This window comes from Odontesthes bonariensis, chromosome 23 (assembly GCF_027942865.1).
Source record: "Odontesthes bonariensis isolate fOdoBon6 chromosome 23, fOdoBon6.hap1, whole genome shotgun sequence".
NCBI classification, from domain to species: domain Eukaryota; kingdom Metazoa; phylum Chordata; class Actinopteri; order Atheriniformes; family Atherinopsidae; genus Odontesthes; species Odontesthes bonariensis.
Genome location: NC_134528.1, coordinates 15,306,020 through 15,332,297, shown reverse-complemented (window position 1 = coordinate 15,332,297; position 26,278 = coordinate 15,306,020). Strand labels below are relative to the sequence as shown.

At 39.0% G+C, this 26,278-nt stretch overlaps 2 protein-coding genes across 3 annotated transcripts; one reads left to right on the top strand and one right to left on the bottom strand.

Annotated features, from left to right (window-relative positions):
• Positions 1–1,278: 1,278 nt before the first annotated feature.
• nrap (nebulin-related anchoring protein) lies at positions 1,279–22,655 on the top strand. Of its 2 annotated transcripts, XM_075456710.1 has the most exons (43): positions 1,279–1,552; positions 2,197–2,291; positions 2,515–2,602; positions 3,968–4,072; positions 5,124–5,231; positions 5,341–5,448; positions 5,583–5,687; positions 5,780–5,887; positions 5,976–6,083; positions 6,249–6,356; positions 6,804–6,920; positions 7,767–7,871; positions 8,019–8,123; positions 8,342–8,446; positions 8,621–8,719; positions 8,864–8,968; positions 9,083–9,190; positions 9,305–9,412; positions 9,557–9,754; positions 9,871–9,975; positions 10,070–10,168; positions 10,254–10,358; positions 12,019–12,126; positions 12,267–12,424; positions 13,148–13,301; positions 13,420–13,524; positions 14,689–14,787; positions 15,075–15,179; positions 15,285–15,392; positions 15,740–15,853; positions 15,938–16,135; positions 17,687–17,791; positions 18,294–18,392; positions 18,540–18,644; positions 18,771–18,878; positions 18,983–19,294; positions 19,379–19,483; positions 20,051–20,149; positions 20,257–20,361; positions 20,469–20,576; positions 20,851–21,162; positions 21,402–21,557; positions 21,645–22,655. In XM_075456710.1, the coding sequence occupies exons 1-43, from the start codon at positions 1,487–1,489 to the stop codon at positions 21,939–21,941; spliced, it is 5,418 nt and encodes a 1,805-aa protein (XP_075312825.1). In that variant the 5' UTR covers positions 1,279–1,486; the 3' UTR covers positions 21,942–22,655. The 2 variants fall into 2 exon arrangements, with proteins under 2 accessions (XP_075312825.1, XP_075312826.1); XM_075456711.1 differs by lacking the exon at positions 3,968–4,072.
• A 390-nt stretch (positions 22,656–23,045) lies between these two features.
• LOC142374518 (factor VII-activating protease-like) lies at positions 23,046–25,826 on the bottom strand. Its single transcript, XM_075458239.1, has 6 exons — positions 25,746–25,826; positions 24,339–24,429; positions 24,028–24,268; positions 23,805–23,947; positions 23,416–23,553; positions 23,046–23,227 (listed from the first exon to the last, which is right to left on the bottom strand). The coding sequence occupies exons 1-6, from the start codon at positions 25,824–25,826 to the stop codon at positions 23,064–23,066; spliced, it is 858 nt and encodes a 285-aa protein (XP_075314354.1). The 3' UTR covers positions 23,046–23,063.
• Between the last annotated feature and the right edge of the window lie 452 nt (positions 25,827–26,278).

The following is a 26,278-nucleotide window of genomic DNA, read 5'->3' as shown; positions in this document are numbered from 1 at the left end:
GTGGATTTCTGCTACACTGTCAACTTTATTGTTGATGGATGACTTAGTCTTTTGGTTTTAACCTGTTGTTTAAACTTGCATGAATGTTTTGTGTTGTTTTCCTCCGAACTTCATAATGTCCCCCTTTTCCCCTTTTCTTTTGTATTACCACCTTATTATCAACTAAGAGTTTTTAATCTAATATACTTTTATCCAGTATTTCTGTTGATGTTACTACACTTTGTGAAATGCTATTGTGTCTGAAATAAAGATTATTTTCATTTAAAAAAAAAAAAACATAAAAAAGGACCACTTGAAATCACTCTAATCCAGTGAGCTATAATAAATGGTATAGAATGAAGCTAATATTTACATATACAAGGCTGTTATAAGACTGCATGCTTGAGTGAAGACACATGAGACATCATGCCTCACACCACTTGCTTTCAGTTAACAACGTTAATCATGCAGTTAGAAAGAAATCATTTTTCCCCATTACAGTCCCATTCCCATTGCCATGTTTGTGAGTTTTGTTTTTTTGTTTTTTTTAAAAAATCTGAAACAAAAACATAGGTTAGACCATATAACAGATGTTGATAATAAGAAATGTTGTTTTACTTGTACTGCCTTAAAACATTATTTAAAAAAAACAGAAATAACTGCACTGGCTCAGGAAAAGTTCACTGTCTGTGAACAGTTTATTTACCATAATCATCGACAGAAAATAAATTAGTTTCCCAGAAAGTCAAGGTGAGTTCCTTTTATCACACTGCAAAAGTAAAAAAAAACCTTAAGTATTGTCTCTAAACTTTAAAAAAGACTAATTATATCAGCTGCACATTAACCTCTCTATCAGTGAAAACTGTAATGACTGATCCTGAACTAAACATTTGTGATTTGATAAGGCTTTGGGCTTTATCTTTATTATGCATTTATACCTATTTTTTGTGGGCCGTATGTTTACATTTGGTTTACTTTGTTGTCATTTTTACTTGTTGTATATATCTCCTCGGCTAAAAATGAGTTCTTTGTGTCCTTAAATGTAATTGGATGATGAAGCTAAGTAAAAGACTAAGTAAAACCATTACTCAGTGAATTAAGCTTTTATGTCATGGCAGGATGCCCAAAGTTGAACAAGCTGTCCAACTCGAGCTCATTACACATATGCAGTGACATGTGAACTCTGTGTCTCTGTCTCCACAGATGGACAGCTGGACTCAGCCAGTCCTGCTGCATGGAACATAGAAAGGGGCTGATCCATCATGGGACATGGTGTCAAGTAAGAGACGGTCTCAGTGGTCCACGGTTTCAGAGCTAAGTTTACCACAACGAGAGACGCACTAATCCAACTGTCAGGGAGTCACTTTCTGTTCCTGAGCTACACCGCTGCCCGTCTGCCAGCCTGACTCGAACCCTACTTTTAACTAACTGTTTTTGTTAGTTCACTATTTTTCTGAAGCTTTTTCTTTTTTTTTCTGAGAGAGTGAGAGAAGGATACAAATTCATCATGCAGTCCTGTGCGAGGTGTGGGTTTGTGGTCTACCCAGCAGAGAAGATCAACTGCATTGACCAGGTAATGGCAATTTTGGCACAACATTTTTACATTCCAAATCAACTTCTACCATGACGTATTGTCAGAGTTGAATTTTTGGAGGGAATTAATAGGTATTGTGAGAATTTGTAACTATTGGCTTTATATATATCAAATAAAAAGTATAAAACACTTTGAATAATTCTGTATGTTTGGCAACATTTAAGTTTGCTCAGTGTTTGAACAGGTGAATGTTCTGGAAAGTGGCATGTACCAGTTAACGTTGATCATCTGTTTAATATATAGCTATGATTTCCTTTCTAAATGTTGTATCATTGACATGACATTTTCTGTTTGCTAAACATCTGAACTACTGCAGTAAAACAACATCTGTGTAAATCTCACTCGTTGCTGGAATGATAGACCATTTTTGAAGATAACACGTTACAGGGAAAAGATTAGATATAGAACTGTATGGGTATAGAAGGAAATCTGTATTTGAGAACAAACCGTGCTGTGATCGCTGTTGTTATTCTGGGCTGTGCTGTCTTATTAGTAAAATGCATCAGAAAAGATCTGTTCAAAGCTATAACACTTCATTCTTTCATTTCATAATCTAAACTGAAGTCATGTTTCCACAGAACTGGAACATTAAAGTAATGTGATTTGTGTTTTTTTTTTATCAGAACTGGCACAAAGCATGTTTTCACTGTGATGTCTGCAAGATGGTCCTCACTGCTAATAACTTTGTCAGCCACAAGAAGAGGCCGTACTGCTCCGTGTAAGTGCTCTATATCCCTTTTTGGGCTTTTGTAAAATCCCTAAAATTGATCAAGATATCGACAATAGGTGTGAAAATTGAATCATCTATTCACAGACCATTTTTAGAGCAGAAATTTTGACTTGTCTTTGCAGGAAACTGGTTTATTGCCATGGGTTATGCCAGTGCTTTTCCACCCACTTAAAGTTGCTCGTGACCATTTTTCTCATCTCATCTTTTGTAGGCACAATCCAAGAAACAACACATTCACAAGTGTTTACGAGACCCCCATCAACATCAATGCAAAGAAGCAAAGCAAGGCCAGCAGTGAGGTAAGATCACATCATTTGTAAAACCACGGTAGCAATGCACATGCAAAATACTCTGGCTCTGACTCAGGATGTATTGTTGACAGGTTGACATAAGCCACTGTCTATGCCTCGTGTGAAATATTTATCATGGTTTGTCGTGACTGATTTATGACAAAACCTTTTTAAAGTAGCCACTGCATCATTTACATGCTTAATATTGAAATGTTATTTAAAGGTTGGCCTATATCATTCAACTTTTTCCACCATGGTATTTTTTTACATAGACACACACAGTTTCAGATATCCAAAATGTTATTGGACATTTCTCCCACTTAATAATTGGTGACCTTATTTATTCACAGCACCATTGACATGGAAACATACAGTTAGAAAATTCGAGAACTGACCCCAAACATATGTATGCATGACTGTAAGATAAAAAAAAATCTGAATCCCTCTTTCTGAGAGGACGCAATAAAGGTGACGGCAGTGGTGTGGAATGAATTATGTGGCCCAGGTTATTTCTGTTTCTCTGACAGAGGCGAGACAGACTACCCCCCTCTGCTTTGCCCACTTTATACTTCAGGGAGCTAAAATTGTGCTTCAGGAAAAACACCCTCACATCCTTTCATATCCTCTGCCATGCCACCTGTTTCTGTCTGTTTGAGTCTGTCTATGTCTACAAGTCCATGCAATGCTCCTATGCTTATATTAGCAGTATAGCAAGCTCATTAGCTGCTGCTATAAGCCACAAGGGAGGTATGGGACTGTTGGTATATATACACATTACTCAGAGCTGAGTTCAGTTAATGTTTAGTGACCCCCGAAGATGTCTGAAAACAGAAAATGTATTTAGTTTCTTGTTATCTTGATATCTTGACATACTTCAAGCTAGGTTTTTGAACAAATTTAGCTTGGAGCTTATTAAGTTAACCATGAGTTTTGAAATAATTATTGTCATACTATGCCCTGTCATAGTCAGCTCCAGAGAAGTCAGAGCTAATTCTCAGCAGTTCCAATATTAGTTTTGGACATATTTAGGCTGAAGGATGATTAGCAAATAATAGCCCAGTTCCATTCTGGATCTGTCTTGGCAGGTCTTGTTTCATCTTGATTGGAACATGTCAGTTATTAATAACAGCACACTGATATTACCTTTTCATCATATGTGAGTTCAGGTTCTCTAATAATGTAGTGCCACTGAAAAGTTTAAATAATTTCAGTGAACATCATCAATGATCATCAATAACAGTCAGGGCTAGCAGTTTTTTTCATATAAAAAACATCCATCAACTAAAATGAATGCTGTAAACACGTGTCTACTGTGTGCATGTGCAGATGTGTGCTGGCTTTGGCTTAATGCTTGTTGTCGATGTGCACTTGTAGCTGAAGTATCGTGAAGATGGCGAACGCTTTATGTCCACCTTCCACTGTGACATGAGATCCATGGAGCTGGAGAAGGCTCGCCTAGCCAGTCAGATGACCAGCCAGGTGAGCTCCAGGGAGAGCGACTGGCCATTACACCCAATTAAAGGGAGTTCCAACTAAAAATTTGATCCTTTGATAGATTCTTTGGTTAAAAAAACTAAATGAGAAGTCATTGGATTTTTTATACTTTTCTTTTTTCTTTTTTTTGTTGTGGCTGTTCCTAAAATTAGGTTTAGATATTCCAGGTCTAACAATAAGGTTTTCTTAGGGTTCTTAGGTTCTGTACTTGTAACAGGTCTGTAAATCTGAATAAAGCTGTATGTCTGCATTGAAATAAGTTATTCTATCCCATGGAAGACTCTGCCCCTGAGCTGACTGACATGCCTCATTTGTAATTCAGATTTTTCTCAACAACCTTACCGTGAAAGACATTTGCATATTGATTGCAGAGACACCAAAGAGGTACACCTCAAACAAAAGATTAGCAGCTGTCTTGCACACCAATGAGCTCACTTAACCAGAGCAAATTGGGCCTTTTAGGTGCTCTTAGATATTCTCTAGGGTTTCTATACCCCAAACCATCATGAGGAGCCAGCGGGGACAGATGGTGCTTTGCTGTTTCTATATTTCTATATTTACTGCCCAACATCTGGGCAGTACTGTTGCTCAAAACCATTTCAAAATATTTCAAGAAATTCATATATTCTTTTAATCAAAATATAAACAAATGATGGATGGCTCAAGACTTCTGCACAGTTATGTTTAACATTTGATCCCATTGCAAAAAAAGGCAACCAACTGCAAACAACTTACACCTGCGCAGGAGGACATAACTTTGTTTGGCAGAATGAAGCAGTGATTTATGCATTATTCAGTTTGGTAAAAAATGTAAACAAAGCAAAGTTTATATATCAAAGAATATATGAAAAAAAAAGGTTTGCCATGAATGAGCACAGATTTATTTGCATTTCCCTTAAAGTAGACTAAACTTGTTGCAGCCAGGGTTTGATGGCTGCCTCATTAAAAAAAATCTGTAAAGGTGTTCCAAGGTATGGAATTACTTGTCTCGGGAATGGCTGGAACTGATCAGGTTTGTCTCCCATATTTTGAGCAGGCCTTTCAGTCTCAGACAGAGTTGTCACAGCAGCAGAGCTGGTATTCAGGGATGGTGACCAACCATGAGATTGTGACAATGTCTCAGTCACAGAAGACCATGAGTGATGTGAGTACAGTTTTTTTTCCCCTAGGAAGAGGTTTCATTGTTGTGCTATCATATCTTTGTAAATAGCTTAAATATCACATCTCCTGACTGATTGTGTGCTCCGTTGCAGGTGAAACACAGAGAGGAATATGAAGAGTCAAAAGGAAAAGGAAGCTTCCCAGCAATGATCACACCAGGTTACCAAAGTGCTAAGAACGCCAATACTTTGGCCAGTAATGTAAGCAGATATTTATTTTCTAAGACGAGATAGCCAGTTTTCAATTTTTTTAAATCCACATCATTGGATAGATAATGAAACTGTATCACCAATCCACGATGCTAAAGAAAGCTAATTGTTTCCTTTCTCATCAGCTGGAATATAAAAAAGGTCACGAAGAAAGAGTTTCAAAATACACAACATTTGTTGATCCACCAGAGGTGCTTCTAGCCAAAAAGCAAGGACAACTTGTTAGTGATGTAAGCATTTGATAAAGGCTCTCTCAATCACTTTGAATAACTTTGTCCTCTTCAGTTAAGATTTATTCATTTATTTATTTATTTATTTCCAGTATGCCTACACAGAAGAATACGAGCAGCAGAAGGGGAAAGGTAGCTTCCCAGCACATATCACCCCAGGATACAAGGTTTCAAAGAAGGCCACTGAACAGGCTAGTGCTGTACGTAACACAACAAAAATGCACACTTATTGTTTGCATTCCACATACTGATTGCTGATTCCCAGTTGATCATGCCATGTTGACCCAGGTTAAGTATCGTCAGTCCTATGAGCAGGAGATGAGGGGTAAAGCCAGCTCTGAGGCAGCATCTGCTGAGATGGTTCACGCCAAAGAAAATGCAGAGAATTACAGTCAGGTATGAAAATTAATCTAAAGGTTTTTGTTGGCCATATTTGTTTTTCATGCTTCTTGATCATGAACAATAATTTCTACACCCAAAACACTTAGAAAACACCTTCTATTTCATACATTTAACATGTTGTGAATTACAACTGAGCTCAATCAAGAAATATATTTGCAGATTGCCTATACTGAAGAAAATCAGCATCAAAAAGGTAAAGGAAGTTTCCCCGCCATGATCACTCCTGGTTATCATCTGGCAAAGAAGGCTCAGGATTATGCTAGTGATGTGAGTATGAACCTAAATATGACATAAATGTCCATAATGAGCATCTATAGTCACTTGTAAAAGTTGAAAATATCTTTGAACAGCCTGCAGCAGCAGCAGCTTGAGTCTTGCATGTAAATACTTCTTTTGTGTTGAAGTGTGAATGTTCACTTGAACTTTTGCATTTAGAGTTGTTAAGAAAGGGAGTCTGTGTGAGTTGTGGCGCCATGTGAGCTCTTTTAAATGTTATCAAAACATTGCAGAGTACTGTGTGCAAGAACCACAGCCTCATCCATTACCTGGCCTTGTCATTACTGAGCAGAATAGATGAGGGACAGAAGTGAGGGGACCTTTCTTTGTCATAACTCTCCAAACTGTCCACCCTGACTGAATTACACTGCGGGTGTCTCTAATCTCCTGATCCTATGCTAACACAACATACATCTGTCATCTGTCATTCTTTTGCAGCTCAAGTACAGGAAGGACTTAAAAAAGATGAAGGGCACATCCCACTTCCATAGTCTAACTTCAGAAGACAACCTGTCATTGAGGAATGCCAAAAAAATCAACAAGCTTGTCAGTGAGGTGAGGCATACAATAACACACTCAAGTAAGAGAACTTCGACATGGTTGGGATTAAATAGATATTCAGGTAGAATATGTCAGTGTAGCAAAAAAAGTCTGTTTTACTGATAAATGTATGGTGGTCAGTGTTTGTATGTGTGTATATATATATATATATATATATGTGCACGTGTGTTTAAGAGCTGGAAATACTGGGTGTGCACTGTGTCAGTTTTCAGCAAACATGAGGCCACCCAACCTGCATTTCCAGCATCCTTGACATGCCTGTGTGGTGAAGTTGCAGTTTACATCCAAGGCCATGAGACATCACGTCAAACTTATGACACTGTACCTCACACAGGAGCAGAGCCCCACTCACGACCATCTATTCTCAGCCTTGGGAATTTCACAAAAGAAATGTCAACTATGAGCAACTATTCTGAATCACACCTTCCACTAAAAAAACAGGCAAAGCCATTGGGTTGAAATCATTTAAAACTTTGATTTGAGAATTGTTTCTTGTATAAAGGAAATGTTTCATGTGTAGTGTTCTAACAACGTAGTACATAGTATAACATAACATAGTATTCTTGTCAGTAACGGAACTGACACGTTTAATGATGTCACGGCATCTTTGTTAAGCTCACCGGAGCATATTTAAGATTACAGTTGTCCCTCTGTGACTGTTGAGTTATGATGGGGTATCAGTGATGGTGACTAATAAGCAGAGGGCTTATTTCTGTATATTTAGCATGCATCATTAAAGAATGATTGGCACCTTGGTTCCTCAAAAGATGAGCTCTGATTTAAAAAAAAAAAAAAGAGATAAATGAAAAATGTTGCATCTTTGCTGCTTTACTTTTGTAGGTGGAGTATAGGAAAGACTTGGAGAACACCAAAGGACACAGCATCAACTTCTGTGAGACGCCACAATTTCAAAATGCTGCCAAGATTGCCAAGTTCACCAGTGATGTAAGTCTCCTGACACGTACCATAAACACACACAGAAATGCAGAATGGACGACTTAACCTTTGCACTTCTGCTGTGTTCTTAAAGGCTGTGGTTTCAAAGAATTGTGGTTACTTTGGAGTTATTCAGACTTATGTTGTGTTTTACAGAACAAATACAGAGAGAAATACACCAGCGATTTGAAACACTATGAAGACTCAGGAATTGATAAGAGGACCATGCATGCCATGAAAGCGAGGAAGCTGGCAAGTGATGTGAGTCTCATTTTTAGTGGACTTATTTTTACTACATCTGCTCTACTTGGATTTGGTTTCATTATTAATGGCTATGCTGACATTTTGCTTTTTAAATAGCTATTCTTCTTAATCAGGCAAAAACCCCATAAGATTGTAAATTAAATATTTATATCATCCACCAATTAACTTTTTGAAAATGTTTTTGCAAAAACAAATTTTTGCACTGTTTGCTTCAGATTTCTTATAAACAAGGCTGTGAACAGGAGCAGGGGGATTACAACTATCCAGCCACTCTCACCCCTGGATACCAAAGCCAAAGGAAGCTGGACCCACTAAAAGATGTAAGTCCCAAATTATTTCAAGCTCAGAGTTATAATAAGGTCAATACCTGTGTGCCCTACATGCAAGTGAAAAAAAACGAGATTAGATATAAAACATTTGATCAAATAGGGAAATCCTGTAATTTGTCAGATGTATCGCTGTGTTTGTTCAAAATGTATTCTTTATGGCTGCAGAAGAACTACAGGCAACATATTGACCAAGTCAAGTACAAGTCGGTGACTGACACCCCTGAGATCGTTTTAGCCAAGAAAAATGCTCAGCTTGTCAGTAAAGTAAGTAAATATTAACACAGAGCACATCTGAGGACTGATTATGAGCACTTCTATTTATTTGATTGTGAGTTTTTGTCTACAAATTGCACTCTTGAATGAGTTCACTGTCGTGTTGTGTGAACACATGATCCGTGTGTCCCTCAGTTAAACTATAAAGCAGGCTATGAAAAGACGAAGCACCAGTACACTCTATCCCAGGATCTGCCCCAAATCCAAAACGCTAAAGCCAATGCTGCTTTGTGTAGTGATGTAAGTTAACACGGAGACACTTTTCTCACTTATGCATGCACAGGTGAATGCAAGGTAGTCATCCCTTTTTATTTGTCAAGTTATCATTGACATAACCCATTGTTGTCACTCCAGATTAAATATAAGGAGGAGTGGGAGAAGACCAAGTCTAAAGCTTGTGATATCGGTGTAGACGACCTGAGCGTGAGAGCTGCCAAAGCGTCGCGAGACCTCGCCAGTGATGTAAGTAAACACACACTCTTACCCACTTCAACAAAATTAGACGAAGCTGACATGCAAGTGGCTTTAATCAGATGCTATAGCGTGCAAATTAAATTAGATGGGCATGTGTTTCAGATTAAATACAAGGAGTTGTACATGAAAAACAAGGAGAAGGCGGTGGGGGTCAACATGAGCGACTCCAAGACCCTTCACTCTCTTCAAGTGGCCAAGATGAACAGTGACGTAAGCAGAAATAACTGTTGTTTTTTTCAGAATGTATGTTTTTACACATGCATTTATTATACATAAATACAGCATATTCAAACATATTCTTAACATGCCTACAGTGTACACACAGAATTAATCCTATTATTGTTATTGCTTCAGATTGAGTACAAGAAGGGCTCCAAGGAGAGTCAGGCCCAGTACAGCCTTCCACTGGACATGATCAACCTGAGTCACGCCAAGAAGGCTCAAGCTCTTGCCAGTGACCTGGAATATCGCACAAAGCTCCACGAGTACACCGTCATGCCAGATGATATTAAGGTCCAGCAGGCCAAAAAGGCTTATGCCCTGCAGAGTGAGGTGAGGGAGTTATCTTCGGGGCAACATCAGTGTATCTAGTAGAAGATCAATGAAAAAAAAAAAGCAAAGAATGGCCTGCTTCAAGGGTGTTGAGATTTTTTCCCTCTACCCCACAGAATCAGTATCGTTCAGACCTGATCTGGATGAAGGGGGTGGGCTGGGAGACTGATGGATGCCTCAATATTGCTCAGGCCAAGAAAGCTGGAGATCTGCTCAGTGATGTAAGTCCAAAAATTAGCTCATATTTTATGTTGTTACTGATTCTCATGCTGTTTTAGGCAACATTGTTCATGCACTGTGCATTCATTTTCTCAGACTAAATACCGCCAGAAGGCAGATAGAATGAAGTTCACTCACGTGGCAGACGATCTCTCCATCAAACATGCCAAGAAAAGCCAAGAGCTGCAGAGCGATGTAAGATCTCGTCCCTAAAGCTGTAATAATGTATGTTTTATCACATGGTGTCAGTCTCACAACATAATTCTCTCTGATTTTCCAGTTGGCATACAAAGCAAACACAGAGCAGATAATACACCAGTATACAATGACAAAGGATGAGCCCCTTTTCAGACAAGCAAAAGCAAATGCTGACCTGCTCAGCGGGGTAAGTTTTATGAATCACATTTTTCAGCTCACACTTGTCTGGAATGATTACAGCCCCAATTCCCAAAACATTTCGATATTGTGTAAAATGTAAATGAAAACCGAATGAAGTGATTTGCAAATAAACCTACGTTTGATCATAATAAAACATTGAAAATGTATCAAATGTTGAAAATGAGATATTTTGCTTTGTCATAAGAAATATTAGCTAATCTTGAATTTGATGTAAAAAATTGGGACGGGGGCAAAAAATGGCTGGAAAAGTAAGCGGTAATAAGACTAAAACAACTGGAGGTTCATGTTGCATCATAATTAGGTTAATTGGCAACAGTTTCGCAACATGATTGGCTCAAAAGATCAGAAAGAGAAAGAGAGACAGAGTGTCTGAAAAGTAAATGAAAAACTGGGTGGGGTATGGGGAGAATTAGTGTCTATGAAACTTACAACTGGAAAAACACCGTCAATGGTGAAAGGTATATACAGGTTTTAAAGAAATGTATGCTTCCATCCAGATTACTTCTTTTTTTTTTTTCATAAAAGCCTAAGCAAGACAATGCTAAACTGTACACTGCATTTATCACAAAAGCATGGCTTTGAAGTAGAAGAGACTTTGTGCTGGTGGGGCCTGCCTGCAGTCCAAACTTTAAAAACATTTGGCCCATCATGAAGTGCAAAATATGACAAAGAAGACCCAGTTATGTTTAACAGCTGGAATCTTATATTATTCAAGAATGGGGCAGCATTCCTCCTCTCCCAAAGGTACAGCAACTGGTCTCCTCTGTTCCCAGGCATTAATAGTCTGTTGTTAAAAGAAGAGGGGATGTTACACAGCGGTCTTGAATCACGTCTCAATAATTGTGCATGGTCACCAATTCATGATCTGTGCTAAGGAGGGGTTTTCCACTTTTTTGTTCTTACACAGTGAGACGTTTCATACAGATCCGAATAAGCGACCAGAGTGATGCTTCAACATGTTTTCAGAAAGATGAAGTAGAATAAACCATGTCAGTATTTCAACTTATGTAACTTGGTGTCCCAATTCAGCACAAAATAAAAGTCAGTTGTTTAAGGATTTATTATATCAATTCATAATCAGGAAAATTGGATTAGGACTGAAAATCAGTGAGATGTACTGAGAGGTTAAGACCCTTGCTGTGTTTGAGACAGAGAGTCCGCCGTGGTTACTTTGCCTTGCATGTGAAGACAATATACAGGTAAAGGCTATTTTCAGTCATATATTATTTACATGTTGGGAAAATAACCTCAAAAATCACATAATTAACAAGCCATAGGACAATAAAACCAATTTGAGACATCATTCTCTGACATTCAAGGATGATCCTTTTTAATAATTACAACCTTTTTTGTTGGTAACTAAAGATGCTAATTAACTCTATTTGAATGGAGGATGCTTCTGATTATTCAAGTTTTAAGGAACTGGTAAGCTTAAGATCATTAAAAACCATAATTGCCTAGTTCCACATTTTTTCTCCTTATACGATGTTTACAGCTTGTTTTAATAGTTAACAGGGAGATAAATAACACGTTGAAATTGTTGTAGAATTTGTTTTCTCTAATAAAAGAGACTTCTTCCACTATTCCTTTCTGTTAGTATGATTGTCAGGTGGATGTGATGTTTTTTGTTTGTTTGTTTTTTACAGAAAGTGTACAAGAGCCTCTGGGAGAAGCAGAGGGAAAAAGGCTTTGAGCTTCATTTGGACTCTCTGTCGATACTCACAGCGAAAGCTAAGAGAGACTTGGCCAGTGATGTGAGTTAAAATTTTCTGTATTAGATGGCTCTATAGATTTTTGCGAAGAAAAAAAAGCTTTAGATTATATTCGCAGTTTGGGGGACTCCCGAGGAAGGATCACATTTCTGACATTATGTTGATCTAATGTTATCTATCAGGTCAAATACAAGGAGAAGTATGAGAAAAGCAAAGGCAAAACGATTGGTATTAAGTCGGTCAGTGACGACTCTCAGATGGCTCACTCTGCTCTGGCCACCAAACTTCAGAGTGACCGATACTACAAAAAGAAATATGAGGACAATAAGACCAAATTCAGGTGAGACTCTCAACCTTGATGTGACCTTTTTTAAAAATCTTGCTTCTTCAGACTTATATTCTAAATTGTAGCAGATTTGGCAAATGAATCCTCAGGGTTTCATTCATTTTACAAATGTCCTAGTCTTTCTTGATTTATTGGTTACGGATGACATAGATTCATTTAGCTGATTAGCAATTCGATCATTTAGCCCTGACTGGCTGTTTCTAAAGTGTCTTTGAAACGAGTGCAGATGTTTACCTCAGAAGGAAGGGATGTGAGTGGTAGTGACGTAAAAAACTCAATTCGAGGCAAAGCGTTTAAATTCAATATCCACTATGTATTTAAGGGGCAAATACTGACTGAAAGTTTGTTGATTTAGTCGTTAGATTGCGTTCACACCGTGAGCACATTCTTCAGCACAGAGCTGTGGCAAATTACCTTCTTAACCTTCATGCCAGCAGTAATTTAAAAATAAGCCGATTTTAATGAACATCTCATTTTCCAAGGTCACAGGAGTACAGGCTTAAATATAGAGTCCCTATCTGAGGAGGGCAACCACTTAGGTCATCACCCTGAGACTGTCCAAAGCAAGATAAAGTGCTGAAATCTCTTCTTTTGTTTTATGTGGGAATTACCCCAATTACCAACGAGTACTCATTCAGCGTAGGACCAAAATAACTGGATTTAAATCTTATGGAACAAAACTCCTCATTTTCTGACTCAAATGAATCTCATCCCAAGAGTTTCTCTGGACATGCTGAACATCAGCCACGCCAAGAAGGCTCAAGACTTGGCCACCGAGACCAACTACAGGACTTTCCTCCATGAGTACACCACTCTGCCAACTGACATGAATGTAGCCTGGGCTAAGAAGGCGTATGACCTACAGAGCGATGTATGTCTAATTTTTTAGACGCTCCTGAATAATTATTAAATTAATCAATAAAAGATGATTCATTAGCCTCAGGATCAAAGAATTTAAAACTGTAATGTCTGTGTGCCTCCGTATGTAGAGACAATACAGGTCAGACCTGAACTGGATGAAGGGTGTCGGGTGGGAGGCCTCAAAATCTCTGGATGTTCAGCAGGCAAAGAAAGCTGGAGAGCTGGTCAGCGAGGTAATGTCCAATCATTTGACCCAGAATGTAGAGCTGTAATTATCTTGAATGAAATTCCCTAAATCTAAAAAGTTTTTATTTTAACTAACCTACAGTAACAGTAACAGTCATTGCCTTACATTAATATTTCCTTTATCAAGATGGGGGTCAATGATATTTAAGCCGACTATCATGCAGTAGTTGAAAAAACACTCTTAATTGCTATTAATATCTATGAGAACTATATCAGTGAAGAGGCCATGTGAAAGTGATATGCATGATTGTGTGACATGTAACTCACAGGCATACAGGTTTATGGTCAAGGTCAGAAGGTATTTAAAGAGCCACAGCTTATTTTCACTCACTACACACTAGGTTACATGCTGGGTTACTGGGTTGTGTACTGCAACTGAACCTTGGTACATACTGAACCCTAACTTTGTCCATTTCTCTTTATTCAGTCAAATGAAAAAGCTTACCCATTTACTTTTTACATTAAGATAAACTGCCTTCCCATAAACTTCAAATCTAGTTTACTAAAAGCTTCTCAGGGTTGAACATTTTGTGAATCTCAAGTTATCTTATTTATCTATGAACCTTAATGATGCTGTCTTTGACATAACAGATAACTACCGTAGCAAGACATAACATTCCTAACCTACTGCTGCATTTAAACAACAACGGCTGTATTGTATATACATATATATCTCTATGTATCTATACATAGAGATATATATGTGTGTATTCTGTAAAATGGGCTGCCCTTTTCGAAATATATATTGATGTTAAAACCAACAAATGGTACATTGAGACATGTCCATAGTGCAGACTAAAGGTACCACACTCTATTCATAACCCCATCACAAGGCAGCCACTTATTTACAGGGTCATTCCTGTCAGGGTTACCAATATTAGACCATGAATGACAGAGTGAACGCAAATAGAACAGAACCCAGAGTTCCCGATGAGCCGACTTTTTCTCTATTTATGTACATGTTTCAATATCAGCGACAGTGTGTGTGTGCGTGTGTATGTGTTCCCTTAGCTTTCTTTTCTTTTTTTCTCACTCATGTTTTTGATACTGCAGTGCCCTCTATTGTACCCAAAATAAACGTGCACCATCTGTTTCACGGCCTCACTGCTAGTCATTCTAATGCAATCAATTTGGCATTTTTATTTTTTCAGAAAAAGTACCGCCAGGGAGCGCGCGCGCTGAAGTTTACCAGTGTTGAAGACACTCCAGAGATGACGCAGGCCAAACTCAGCAACAAACTGGCTGTTGATGTACGCTCAGCTGTCGTTGTGACATTACATAACCAAAAAAAATCTGTTGATCTGATATACGAAAGTTTACTTTTGATTGTGTTATAACTGCAAATTAGCATGGAAATTCTGTTTTTCACAAGATGTTAAAAGATATCTGCGATTTTCAGTTTTTGATAGAATTTTCTATTGCAGAAGTGATTCCTCTTATAAATACACCAGTTGTGCAGACTGAGAAATGGTGGCTTAATGTGATCAGGTTTCAAGTGGATGGTCAGTAAGGAAGTAAGCTACATTCTGTTTTGCAGAGGTTGTACAGGGAGAAGGGAGAAAACATGAAGCACAAGTACACACTCAGTGGAGAGCTGCCTGAGTTGGTGCAGGCCAAGATCAACGCTATGAACATCAGTGAGGTGAAGCACTGTTTTTGTCAAACTCAGATCCATCCAACAGCCGGTCAGTCTATCCAGTCAACTGACTCTGTGTGTGGTTTTCTTTGCTAACTTGTGTACCTTTAGAGTCGTTACAAGGAATCTTGGACTAAGATACGTGACGGGGGTTACAAGCTGCGTCTGGATGCCATTCCTTTCCAGTCTGCCAAATCATCTGCGGAGATCCTCAGCGATGTGAGTCCGTTCAGACATGTGACTTGGCCATTTTTTGGCGGAAATTTCTGATGATTTGGTAACAAAAATAAATTAATTGACCCTTTACTGTCCTCACTGAGAAAAAAATACTATGGAAAATATTTCTTTGCATTTTTGTCATTTCTTCAATAATAAGAATCAGCATTCGACAAATTTTAATAGGAGGCTGTGAAGTCACTGAAAATGTGCACTACCAAATGAGAGAGCAGGTTGTTGTGGGGCTCTCTATTAATAATTGTGGTAACAGCAGCCTGCCAGTCTTGTTCAGTGGTAAATAGACAGTTTAATACCCTGACATCCTTTCTGTCACTGTTGTGTCATTTCAGCAAAAGTATAGAGGGGAATTTGAGAGGACTAAAGGTAAGATGATTGGACTGAAAGGACTGCAGGATGACTTGAGCATGGCTCATTCGGTCCACGCCAGCAAGCTACAGAGCGATGTGAGTGCTTCTCCGCTGTAGTTTAACTCAGAAAAGCATCAACATACTTGCAAAATACTATACTGAATTCTGTGCTCCATTTAGATTAAGTATAAACAAGACTCTACGAAGCAGTTCTCCAAGTTCCACCTCTCCATGGACATGATTGAGGTTGCTCATGCTAAGAAGGCCCAGTTGCTGGCCAGTGATCAGGACTACAGGCTCTCTCTACATCACTACACCTCACTGCCTGATGACATGAAGGTGCAGGCTGCCAAAAAGGCGTATGCTCTGCAGAGCGAGGTAAGAGGAACTGAACACTGCTGCAGGTAGCATTTTTTAATTTATCTATTTAACAACTCTTCTTTGTTGTTTTATAAAAAAAATCAGTATCAAATCAAATCAAATTTATTTCTATAGCACATTTCATGTACAAACAATTCAAAGTGCTTTACATAAAATAAAAGCATTGCAGCAGGGAGTGGAAGAAGCATTAAAATACATAAAAAAATATAAAGAGAAACAAATAAAGTCATTTAAATGAATTTAAAAACAAGCAACAGTCTAGTTAAGTTTAAAGATATCGTGCAGATTTCATGCATAGACACATGAGAAAAGAAATGTTTTTAACCTGGATTTAAAAATGTCTACATTTGGTGAAAGTTTAATCTCCACTGGCAGTTTGTTCCACTTGTTTGCAGCGTAACAGCTAAATGCTGCTTCTCCATGTTTAGTCTGGACTCTGGACTGGACCAGCTGACCTGAGTCCTTGGATCTAAGAGCTCTGCTGGGTTTATATTCTCTGAACATATCACAGATGTATTTTGGGCCTAAACCTTTCTGGGATTTGTAAACCATCAGCAGGCTTTTAAAATATATTCTGTGACTGACTGGAAGCCAGTGTAAAGATTTTAAAACTGGTGTGATGTGTTCAGATCTCTTAGTCCGGGTTAAAACTCTAACAGCAGCGTTCTGGGTGAGCTGCAGATGTTTAATGCTATTTTTGGGTAGTCCAGTTAAAAGAGCGTTGCATGGATGAGTTTCTCCTGGTCTTTTTGGGAGAGGAAACCTTTAATTCTGTTGATGTTTCTGAGATGGTAAAAAGCTGACTTGGTGACAGCTTTGATGTGGCTGCTGAAAGTCAGATCTGAGTCTATCAACACTCCGAGGTTACGTACTTGGTCAGTGATTGTAAGGTCCCGAGTCTCAAGATATTTACCAACGCTGACCCTCTTCTCTTTGCTCCCAAACAGAATGATCTCAGTTTTCTCTTCATTTAATTGTAGAAAAGTCTCTCTCATCCAGGTGTTTACTTCCTCCAGACACTGACACAGTACGTCTGCTGGGCTGCAGTCGTCCGGTGACAGAGACACATAAAGTTGTGTATCGTCTGCATAACTGTGATAATTGATGTTAAAGTTCTGCAATATCTGACCCAAAGGGAGCATATACAAGTTAAACAGAAGAGATCCAAGAATTGACCCCTGGGGGACTCCACAAGTCATGGCCACTCGCTCAGATTCATAGCTGCCAATTGTAACAAAATAACTCCGGCCTTCTAAGTAGGACCTGAACCATTTAAGGTAGAAACGTTCGTGGTAGCTTCGTATCATACCAATGCAATAGCTAGTTATGACCATGTGTCTCATAAACATAAATGAGCTTTCCTAGCCCCCCTGCATTTAGAAAATCTTCTATAATAGCCCAAAATAGACAAACAAAAACATACAATTTGAACATTTTATAGCAATTTAATGAACCATCCACAGAATTTTATTTAGGAAATGTTTCACAGCAAGGCTGCTCCAGGTATTTTTTCAAGGTAAATGTTCTTTTCTTTGGTTCTCTCTACAGAAAGTGTATCGTTCTGACCTAAATTACCTGCGTGGTGCAGCCTGGATTGCCACTGGAGCTCTGCAGATTGAAGGTTCTAAGAGGGCTACAGACCTCATCAGTGATGTGAGACATCTTGTTTTGTTTTTTTTTAGAATTATTCCCATGTCATACAACGCCGCATACACAAACTAAGGATGTTGCGATATACCAGTAACGTATTAACAATAGTAACAAAATATTTATTTTGTGTTGATTACACACTTGTGTAAATGGAAGTGTTTGCTTTTACACTTGCTCCTACTTTGACTGCAATTCAATCACCAAAAGGGACCAAAAAAACTAAAAAACTAAAGGTGATTTTGTTATTGTTATAGTTTTCTAATCTTATTGTAATTATATTGTTTTAATGAATGCTTTTGGCAACAATAATCATATAACAATAAATCTGACATCACAACAGCCCTAAATGAAATCTGCACATGAGACGTGTCAATTCTCTGCTGAATCTTGTGTGTTGATTTTCATTGTGGTTTCTTTCAACTTTGAATGGAAAATATAAAATAATTTTTTGAACTTACTTAGAAGTCTTAACCAAAAAAAAACCTGTCTTTCCCCCCCGCCACAGAAAAAGTATCGCCAGCAGCCGTACAGTTTCAAGCACACCTCTGTTGCTGATTCTCCAGACATCCTCCATGCTAAACTCAGCGGACAGATCACAAATGAAGTGAGACAATGAGTATTTTGTTTGAGTTGTGTTCTTCTAAGATTCCTCCATATTTTGACTGATCTCCACATTAGTTAGCAAATACGATAACTACAACAGACGACATTTGAACAAGATAATAAAATGCATCATATTACTCTCTTACAGCGTTTGTATAAAGAGAAAGGAGTGAATGACCAACACAGCTACACTATAACATCTGAGAGACCAGAGATTACACAAGCAAAGATCAATGCAGCCAACTTCAGTGAGGTACTGTTTGCATCTGTGAGCTGTGCACAGTATGATCTACTAATATAATAATCTGTGAGGAAAAAAAAGTCTTTGTCTTATTTTGTGTTTGCTGTTTTAAGGTTTATGTTCTTTACTCTGCTGCAGATAAAGTACAGGGAGTCCTGGCACACTCTGAGGGCTCAGGGCTACAAGCTCACCATGCAGGACATCCCCTTCCAGGCTGCCAAGAGCTCCACAGGCATCGCCAGTGATGTAAGGTCACATAAAATTATGAATCGAAGGATCTCATAAAATATTGCATGACTCAGTATGGATAAAACTTTACACTGAACTAACCTAATCACATTTCTTTACAGTACCAGTATAAACACAACCACCTGCTGGACAAGGGAAAGCGCATTGGGGTTAAAAGCATCACAGACGACCCGTATTTCCTGCACTGCTTGCAGGCTGGCCGGCTGGCCAGCGACCAGGAGTACCGAAAGGATGCACTGTCAATCAGCGGACAGTACCACCTCACCCCAGACATGATCCATTTGGTGGCTGCCAAGAATGCCCAGGCCCTGGCCAGCGATCAGGACTACAGGAAGAAACTGCATGAGTACACAGTGCTCCCTGATGACATGACGGTTAAGTGGGCCAAGAAGGCTTACAACCTGCAGAGTGAGGTGAGAGGCTGATAAAGAAGGGTGAATAAAGACATTATCAGGATAATACAACCTGTCTAATACATTCTATTGTCTTATGTAAAGAAACTCTACAAGTCAGACCTCAATTTTATGAAAGGAGTGGCCTGGGATGGAGTGGGGGCACCACAACTGGAATATGCAAAAAGGGCTGGAGAACTAATAAGTGATGTGAGTATATGTGGAAAATGGTATTTGTAAAAAAAAAAAAAACTATGAACAGAAGGCTAAAACACATTTATATCACAAAAAAGCTGTTCAGTTACTGTTAAGGGACACTTTGACATTATATAAACGTCTAAACATTGTCAGATTAAATTGATACCCATGAATACTTGAATCACTTCATAAGATATCCATTGAGTCTCAGTTTTCAGTTGAACACAATCAAGTTATCTAATTATATACAGTGAAATTAAAAAGTTCTACCCTACTGAGACGGTTAACTATTCCAACATCCTCTTTAAAATTAATTTATTGAACACAATTACAAATGAATGTAATATTGTGTGGAAAACGTATGATTGCCTTCAGCAGAAATTACTTCTCGTGGGTGCCTTGAATAACTGTCCAACATTTCGGACTTGCTGAAACTTTGACTACTTTTCAAAGTTCCTGGCAATTGCGCATCACTGTTTAATGTTGTTTGTCTTTGAATTTCACTTTATATATTTGTTTTTATGTTAATTCAAATCTCAGTCATCTGTGTTCAAATGTTTGTGATGTTGCTTCCTGCAGAAAAAGTATCGTCAGCTGCCGGACAGACTCAAGTTTACCTCAGTGGCTGACTCGCCTGATATCATCCACGCTAAGAACAGCTATCAACAATGCAGTGAGGTCGGATGAAGAAATAAATATGCTTAAGACAAAATCCCCTTTAAGGCACTTCTGTTGCAAAAATACCGATACTGATGCTGTGTATGTCTTTATATGGTCCACTTCAGAGGCTGTACAAATCCGGAAAGAATGACGACATGCATAAATACACCTTACACTCAGACGATCCAGATTTTATCAGAGCCAGGATCAATGCCCAGCAGATTAGTGATGTAAGGCACATATTCCTATTCTTTATATGACAAAAACTATGTGCACATGAAATCATTTGAAATCCTCATGGTAAGATCTGGGTCTTCACCATTTTTTTTTCATGTAGAAAGCTTACAAGGCGACTGGGGAGCAGGTGAAGACGTTGGGCTATGACCTGAGACTGGATGCTATTCCCTTCCAAACTGCCAAGGCCTCCAGAGATATCGCCAGTGATGTGAGTTCCTCTAAGTGTCTCATAATGTGGTGAAAAAGAAAAAAAAAAGTTGAGCCTCTCAATCTTGAAGTAACATGTCCTTCTACATTTTCAATCTATAAAAAAAAGTCACTCTTAGCCTTTTGAATTCCAGTTTTGTTATTGTACTTTGCATGTAGCACAAAGTATTATATCAGTCTAAAGGCAGAGGATTCTGTTGTAGCAGTGCAAGATTATAATCTACTGTCACAAAAGCCTCAATTAAGATGGAAATACTGTCCTCTCCTTCCAACAGTTCCGTTACAAGGAATCCCATCTGAAGGAAAAGGGTCAGCAGGTGGGGCTGCGCTGCGTGGAGGACGACCCTAAGATGGTGCACTCTCTGGCAGCAAGTAAACTCCAGAGCAACCTGGAGTACACACGTCAGTCCAAAGAGGACCGGGGTCACTACAAAATCCATGCAAACCAGCCTGAATTCCTGCAGGCCAAAAAGAGTCAGGCTCAGGCTAGTGACCTCAGCTACCGACACAAACTCCACGACTACACCTGCGATCCCGAGCAGCTCAATGTCAAGCACGCCAAGCAGGCTTACAAGCTGCAGAGTGATGTAAGTCACAGTGCAATGTCAGAATGCTGATGAAAGAGGGTTTCTTGAAAAATTCATTAAAAAAATAAAAAATAAAAAAATAACCGACTCTGAGGTGCCTGATATGATACTATATCTAACCTAGCAATGCTACCATCACAATTTGAAATGAATCTGACACAATCAGTTGCAATCAGATTAATGGAATGTGGTGCATATGTAAAAAGGAAAGGCTCAATTGTTGTATTGCTTTATTGCAGGTAAACTACAAGTCAGACCTGAACTGGACCAGAGGAGTGGGCTGGACCCCTCCTGGCTCCCACAAGGCTGAGCTTGCCCGCCGGGCTGCAGAGCTGGGGCTAGCTGAGGGAGTTACTACTGACGAGGCAATTGCAAACTATCAGCACATGATGATGGTGAGTGGGCTTAAAAGATTGATTTTAGCACAAGGTGAATCAGATTATTTTGATGGTTTTAGCATCCTTCCTGTCTGCATCTTTCAGCTGCACCACCAGCAGCAGATGGAGGAGCAGCAGCAGCAGCAGCAGCAACAAACTTCAGAGCAGGTGGAGACCAGCGAGGAGATTCAACAAGGCGTCAACATGGACGCAATGGAGGTCCTTCATGTCAAGAGGAAGAAGACTATCCAGACTGTCCAGAAAAAATCTTCTACCACCACAACTTCATTCAGATCCATGGAGAAGAAGTCCAGCTCCACCTCATCCTCCTCAAGAGGTGCTCTCCAGAACACAGTGAAGACGACAGTTTCTGGTAAAAATGATGCGATAGAAAAACCGTAGAGCGGAGAGGATTTCTTTTTTATATAAGTGATAGTCTTTAGAGAGAGTCAAAGATGCCACTTTAAGAAAGTGTGTTTTATTTTACTAAGTTATTGAAATGACTATTGTGACTCTGTAGTTAACCGAGCTGCTGTAAGTTCCACAATAAGAGGGATAAAGCATGTTGAACCAGAGCAGGACTTGTCATGTTTGTTAAAAGGATTGTCAAGGTATGTGCCAAACACAGGAAAATGATAGGTGTATTTGAAAAGCTCTGATAGTGTTAAATGATTCAAGCAAAAACATTTGAGGTTACTGAAACCAAAGTAAAGTTGTTACAGGATAAAAATTGATCTGAAAGCAGTGCAGAAATTAAAGTCTGAATTTTGTACTCAGAGTGTGTCTAAGTAATAGATAGCAGGAACAGGGAGTGGCCAGCAGTGTAAAGTACAGAGGATTTTTGACATGGTTTTATCTTTGGTAAATAGCACATCCTGCAAGTGAACTTTGCACAACCTAGATGTGGCGACGAAATCCAGGTCTGATAATGTAGTGCACTTTGAGCAAGGCTCAGTTACAAAGAAGAACAGACCTGCCGAAATTACGTGTGTTCTACTTTTGTCTGGCAGGTTCAGCTGTGTGAGTTTGTGATGGTGCCCCTTTTAACTCAAAGCTGTGCTGGGAGTAAATGCTTGGTTTTATTGCTGATTGAATAAAGTTTCTTTTTTTTAAAGCAAACAAAGTTTATTTTTTCCTCCCAAAATAAGGAGAAGTTTTAAAAACACAAATATAATGTTTAGTTCATCTTGCTTTTGATCCAGTTGAGGAATGTGTGGACGTTGGTGTAGACACCAGGCTTGTTCTTCTGACCACAGCCGACGCCCCAGCTCACCACCCCGGTGATGGAGTGTGTGCCATTCTGCTCACACACATGTGGACCGCCTGAATCACCCTGCAGTGTCAGGAAAGACCAAGTTAAGGCAAAAATATTTTCTGCGGAGAGACACTAATTTGTGTCACAGGACCGATGGCAACAAATGCATGGATCAGCAACACATATTTTTTTTGCGTCTGGGTCACCTTCCAGTCTCTCTAGTGCAAACTGTAGCTTTACATCAAGGGCAGCCTTTTTACGTGGAGATTCTACATGTAAGAGTTACACATCTGGCAGGAGTCAATGCCGCCCTGCAGGGTCCCTGCACATAGCATGCTGTTGTCCACCAAATTTCCATAGACTTGAGGAGTTTGGCATCGCTCTTGAGAGATCAGGAAAACACGAGCATTCAAGAGCTGGCTGCTGTAACGCTCTGAAAGATGGAGGGCAAAGAAAATTCAAGAGAGAATTATTTTGTATTCAAACTGGTTTGAGACAAATAAATCGTGACATTATTGCAACTTTTAAGGTTTTTTTCTCAAGAGATAGAAAGTTCTTCATTAAAATAGTTTGTTTATATAGCGTGGACATCACTGGTCTTCTGATAAAATAGAGTATTACGGGTTTCAGTAGCTCCCCATCCGGAGATCACACACTCCTTTCCAGCGGGGAAGGCCTGTTCTGGGAGACACGGCGACTTCACAAAGCGAGTTTCCTTAGCACAGTGGGGACTGTCCGTAACTTTGAGTTTAAGCAAAGCTACGAAAATAAATTAGCGCAAACAGACAGTAAGAATTAAAATCACTATTATTTGTCATATTCTGCAAGTTAAAGGTCTGTGAATGTGTGTGTTAAAAAAAACTACTTAGAGATGAAAGTAGATTAACTGCATCAAATGCTGTTCATTGCATGTTCTGTATGGTGCACTAAATGCGCACCTGTGTTATTCATATTCTCATTAGTGGTCAGAATTTAAAAACAAAACTCTGTGTTTGAAAATTGTGGCAAACCAATGTCGTTGTAAAGCGCTGAAGGAGTCTCCCTGTAGTTCTCATGAACGATCGTTTCTATTACTGGGATGGTCTGGTCAACGTCTTCCCGTTTATCTATATTTACTCCACCTAACACCACCTGGAATTCATTAGTACGTTCACTGAAAAGAGAAGAAAAGGTTATAGGAGAAAAAAAGAGGAAGAATGAACTGGAAATGGATATGCAACAAAAAAAACCTACATGCAGTGAGCTGCTGTGAGGACCCAGCAGGAATTGAGCAGGATCCCGCCGCAGATGTGTTGAAACCCAAAGGATGAACGCTTGGGTCTGGCCTGCACAGATGCTTGCCAGGGGTGCGCACCTGGGGAAGACTTGGTGCCTCCAAAAATCCTGCTGGTGCGAGACGGCTGAGATTTTCTGCACTGGGAAAACTGGGAAGAACCTGTTACCGGTGTAACTGGTGGGGTTGGTGGAGTTGCAGCTGTGGGACATGATGAAAATGTGAAAATCTGCATTTTCTGTGTAATTATGTGTAACCTGTTTGGTATCACCTTGAGAGCATTTCTTGATTTTGCAGAAGTTCCACTTCAGGTTGCCTTGCTTTTTGATAAAGCACCAGGGCTTCTCATCCCCATTTGGGTTCTTGACATGAAGAATTTATGAAATACAGAAATTATGATTAATCTCAATTCTGTGTCTTTTGAAGGTTGAATCTGAAAATCATAGAAATTAAAAGGATAAGGTAGAAAAACTAAAACACAATTTGACCAGTCATGTACCTGCAGTGGTTGTTACGTTCCAGGCCAGGAAAGTCTGAGTATGTTGTGAAACGATCCTCCCCATTACGTACAATGAAATAAGAATGCCAATCCAGACACTCGTCTCCCTGTTCTGTTACACTAACTGTACCTCTGTATGTCATTCCATTATCCACATAACAATCAGTCAGAGCTGCACAAGAAGACAAAGGTAAAATAGGTCATCAAACATTAAAGTTAGCTCAGATACTCAGAATAAATACCCACAGTTGGTGTTTCTCACCAAAAGCACAAATGCAGTCAGAGGAATTTAAAAGAGGCTTTGTTACCTCACACATTTTACTTGTAATTACATTAAAACTTATCGAGCTTTACAGAAAACATGGACGCCTGAGGACAACTAGGTCTTTGGGCTCCCATCTGAATAGATCATTATCTGCTGTTTCCATAACCTAATATGAAACTGCAATTCTGGAATATAATTTTTTAATACAGTTTCATAGTGGCGTGCAATATTTCTGCACCTCAATTTTTTATTTCTGTAAATAACATAGAGTAAATGACCTAATTTTCGAAAAGCATGATTCATTTTTTTAACGTTTAAGCAAGATTACAAACATCTTGCTTACTGCTTACTCTGACAAAAGAGTGGCTGCACAAATAATTAGATAGAACTGTAAACTACAACCTTAGAGTCTCCTTATTTCTACTGACACGTCTACTGCTGTGAAAAGGTGGTTTTTATGAGCACATCTAGCAGTACTATAAACAGTTCTCTTGGAAAACACTCTCTTCCACACTTCTACTTGACCATGTCTCTATAAGCTACTGTTACTTAACTACATTACACACTGAAAGAAAAAATTGGCTTGAATTGCTTAGCAAGCTTCTACAGCCTTCCTCTGTTTACTGAGCATAAAGAAATTGATTAGCCTTTCTGAACTATGGCCGTGAACACCCCAGGGGCCACACAAGCTATAAAAGTCCTGAAATATTGGTGAAATGTATCTATTATAAACTAAATCATTAATGATAATAATAATATGTAATATGGTTATAACATTATCTATACTTTTTTTTTTAAGTTAGAATGATTTTTAACTTTCTTGAGATCCTTTTCATAATTTTGTGAGCAACTGTAACACAGCTTGAGCTTCAGAACTGACAACCTGCAACCATGTGTTTGCTGTCTTTTCTTACCAGTTTCACAGAACTTCCCAGCATATCCATCGGGACAGGCACAGCGAATACGGCGTTTTCCTTTAATGCAAGAAGCTCCATTCTGGCAGGGGTTGGGTTCACATGCAGATGCTGGCACTGATGTAAACAAGAGAAACTCTTCATCAGTATTAGGATGTGACTGTTGCCCCTTTCCGTTAAGATCTGGGTTAGTAAAATCTGAACTATTCTGATCAAGACATCTGTAAAAAGAAAGAAAGAAAGAAAAAAAAAAAACAGGGGAAAAAAGCGCATTGCATGTCATTTTGCCCACTCACATGTTTTGCAGTCCGGGCCTATGTATGGAGTTCTGCACTTGCACTCGTAAAATGGGGGTTTCTTTAGGTTGACCATGCATTCACAGTGACCACATCTGACGCGGTCACAAATATTTCTCACTGAAGAACAAAACAATAAGTTTGTGGCCGATCAAATTAGAATAACAAGCTCAAAAAAAAGAAAAAAAAGAAAGAGTAACTGAGAATTGAAATAAAATATGAAGCCAAGTGTGATTT

Bases quoted from the DNA above. Each gene is read 5' to 3' on its own strand.
- nrap (XM_075456710.1), top strand. From the start codon at position 1,487: ATGCAGTCCTGTGCGAGGTGTGGGTTTGTGGTCTACCCAGCAGAGAAG. The intron at 1,553-2,196 runs GTAATGGCAATT...TTTTTTTATCAG, and splicing joins AGATCAACTGCATTGACCAG to AACTGGCACAAAGCATGTTT. The intron at 19,484-20,050 runs GTGAGTATATGT...TGCTTCCTGCAG, and splicing joins CTGGAGAACTAATAAGTGAT to AAAAAGTATCGTCAGCTGCC.
- LOC142374518 (XM_075458239.1), bottom strand. From the start codon at position 25,826: ATGGAGCTTCTTGCATTAAAGGAAAACGCCGTATTCGCTGTGCCTGTC. The intron at 24,430-25,745 runs GTAAGAAAAGAC...CTTCATGTCAAG, and splicing joins TGGGAAGTTCTGTGAAACTG to AACCCAAATGGGGATGAGAA. The intron at 24,269-24,338 runs GTGATACCAAAC...CATGTCCCACAG, and splicing joins AATCAAGAAATGCTCTCAAG to CTGCAACTCCACCAACCCCA.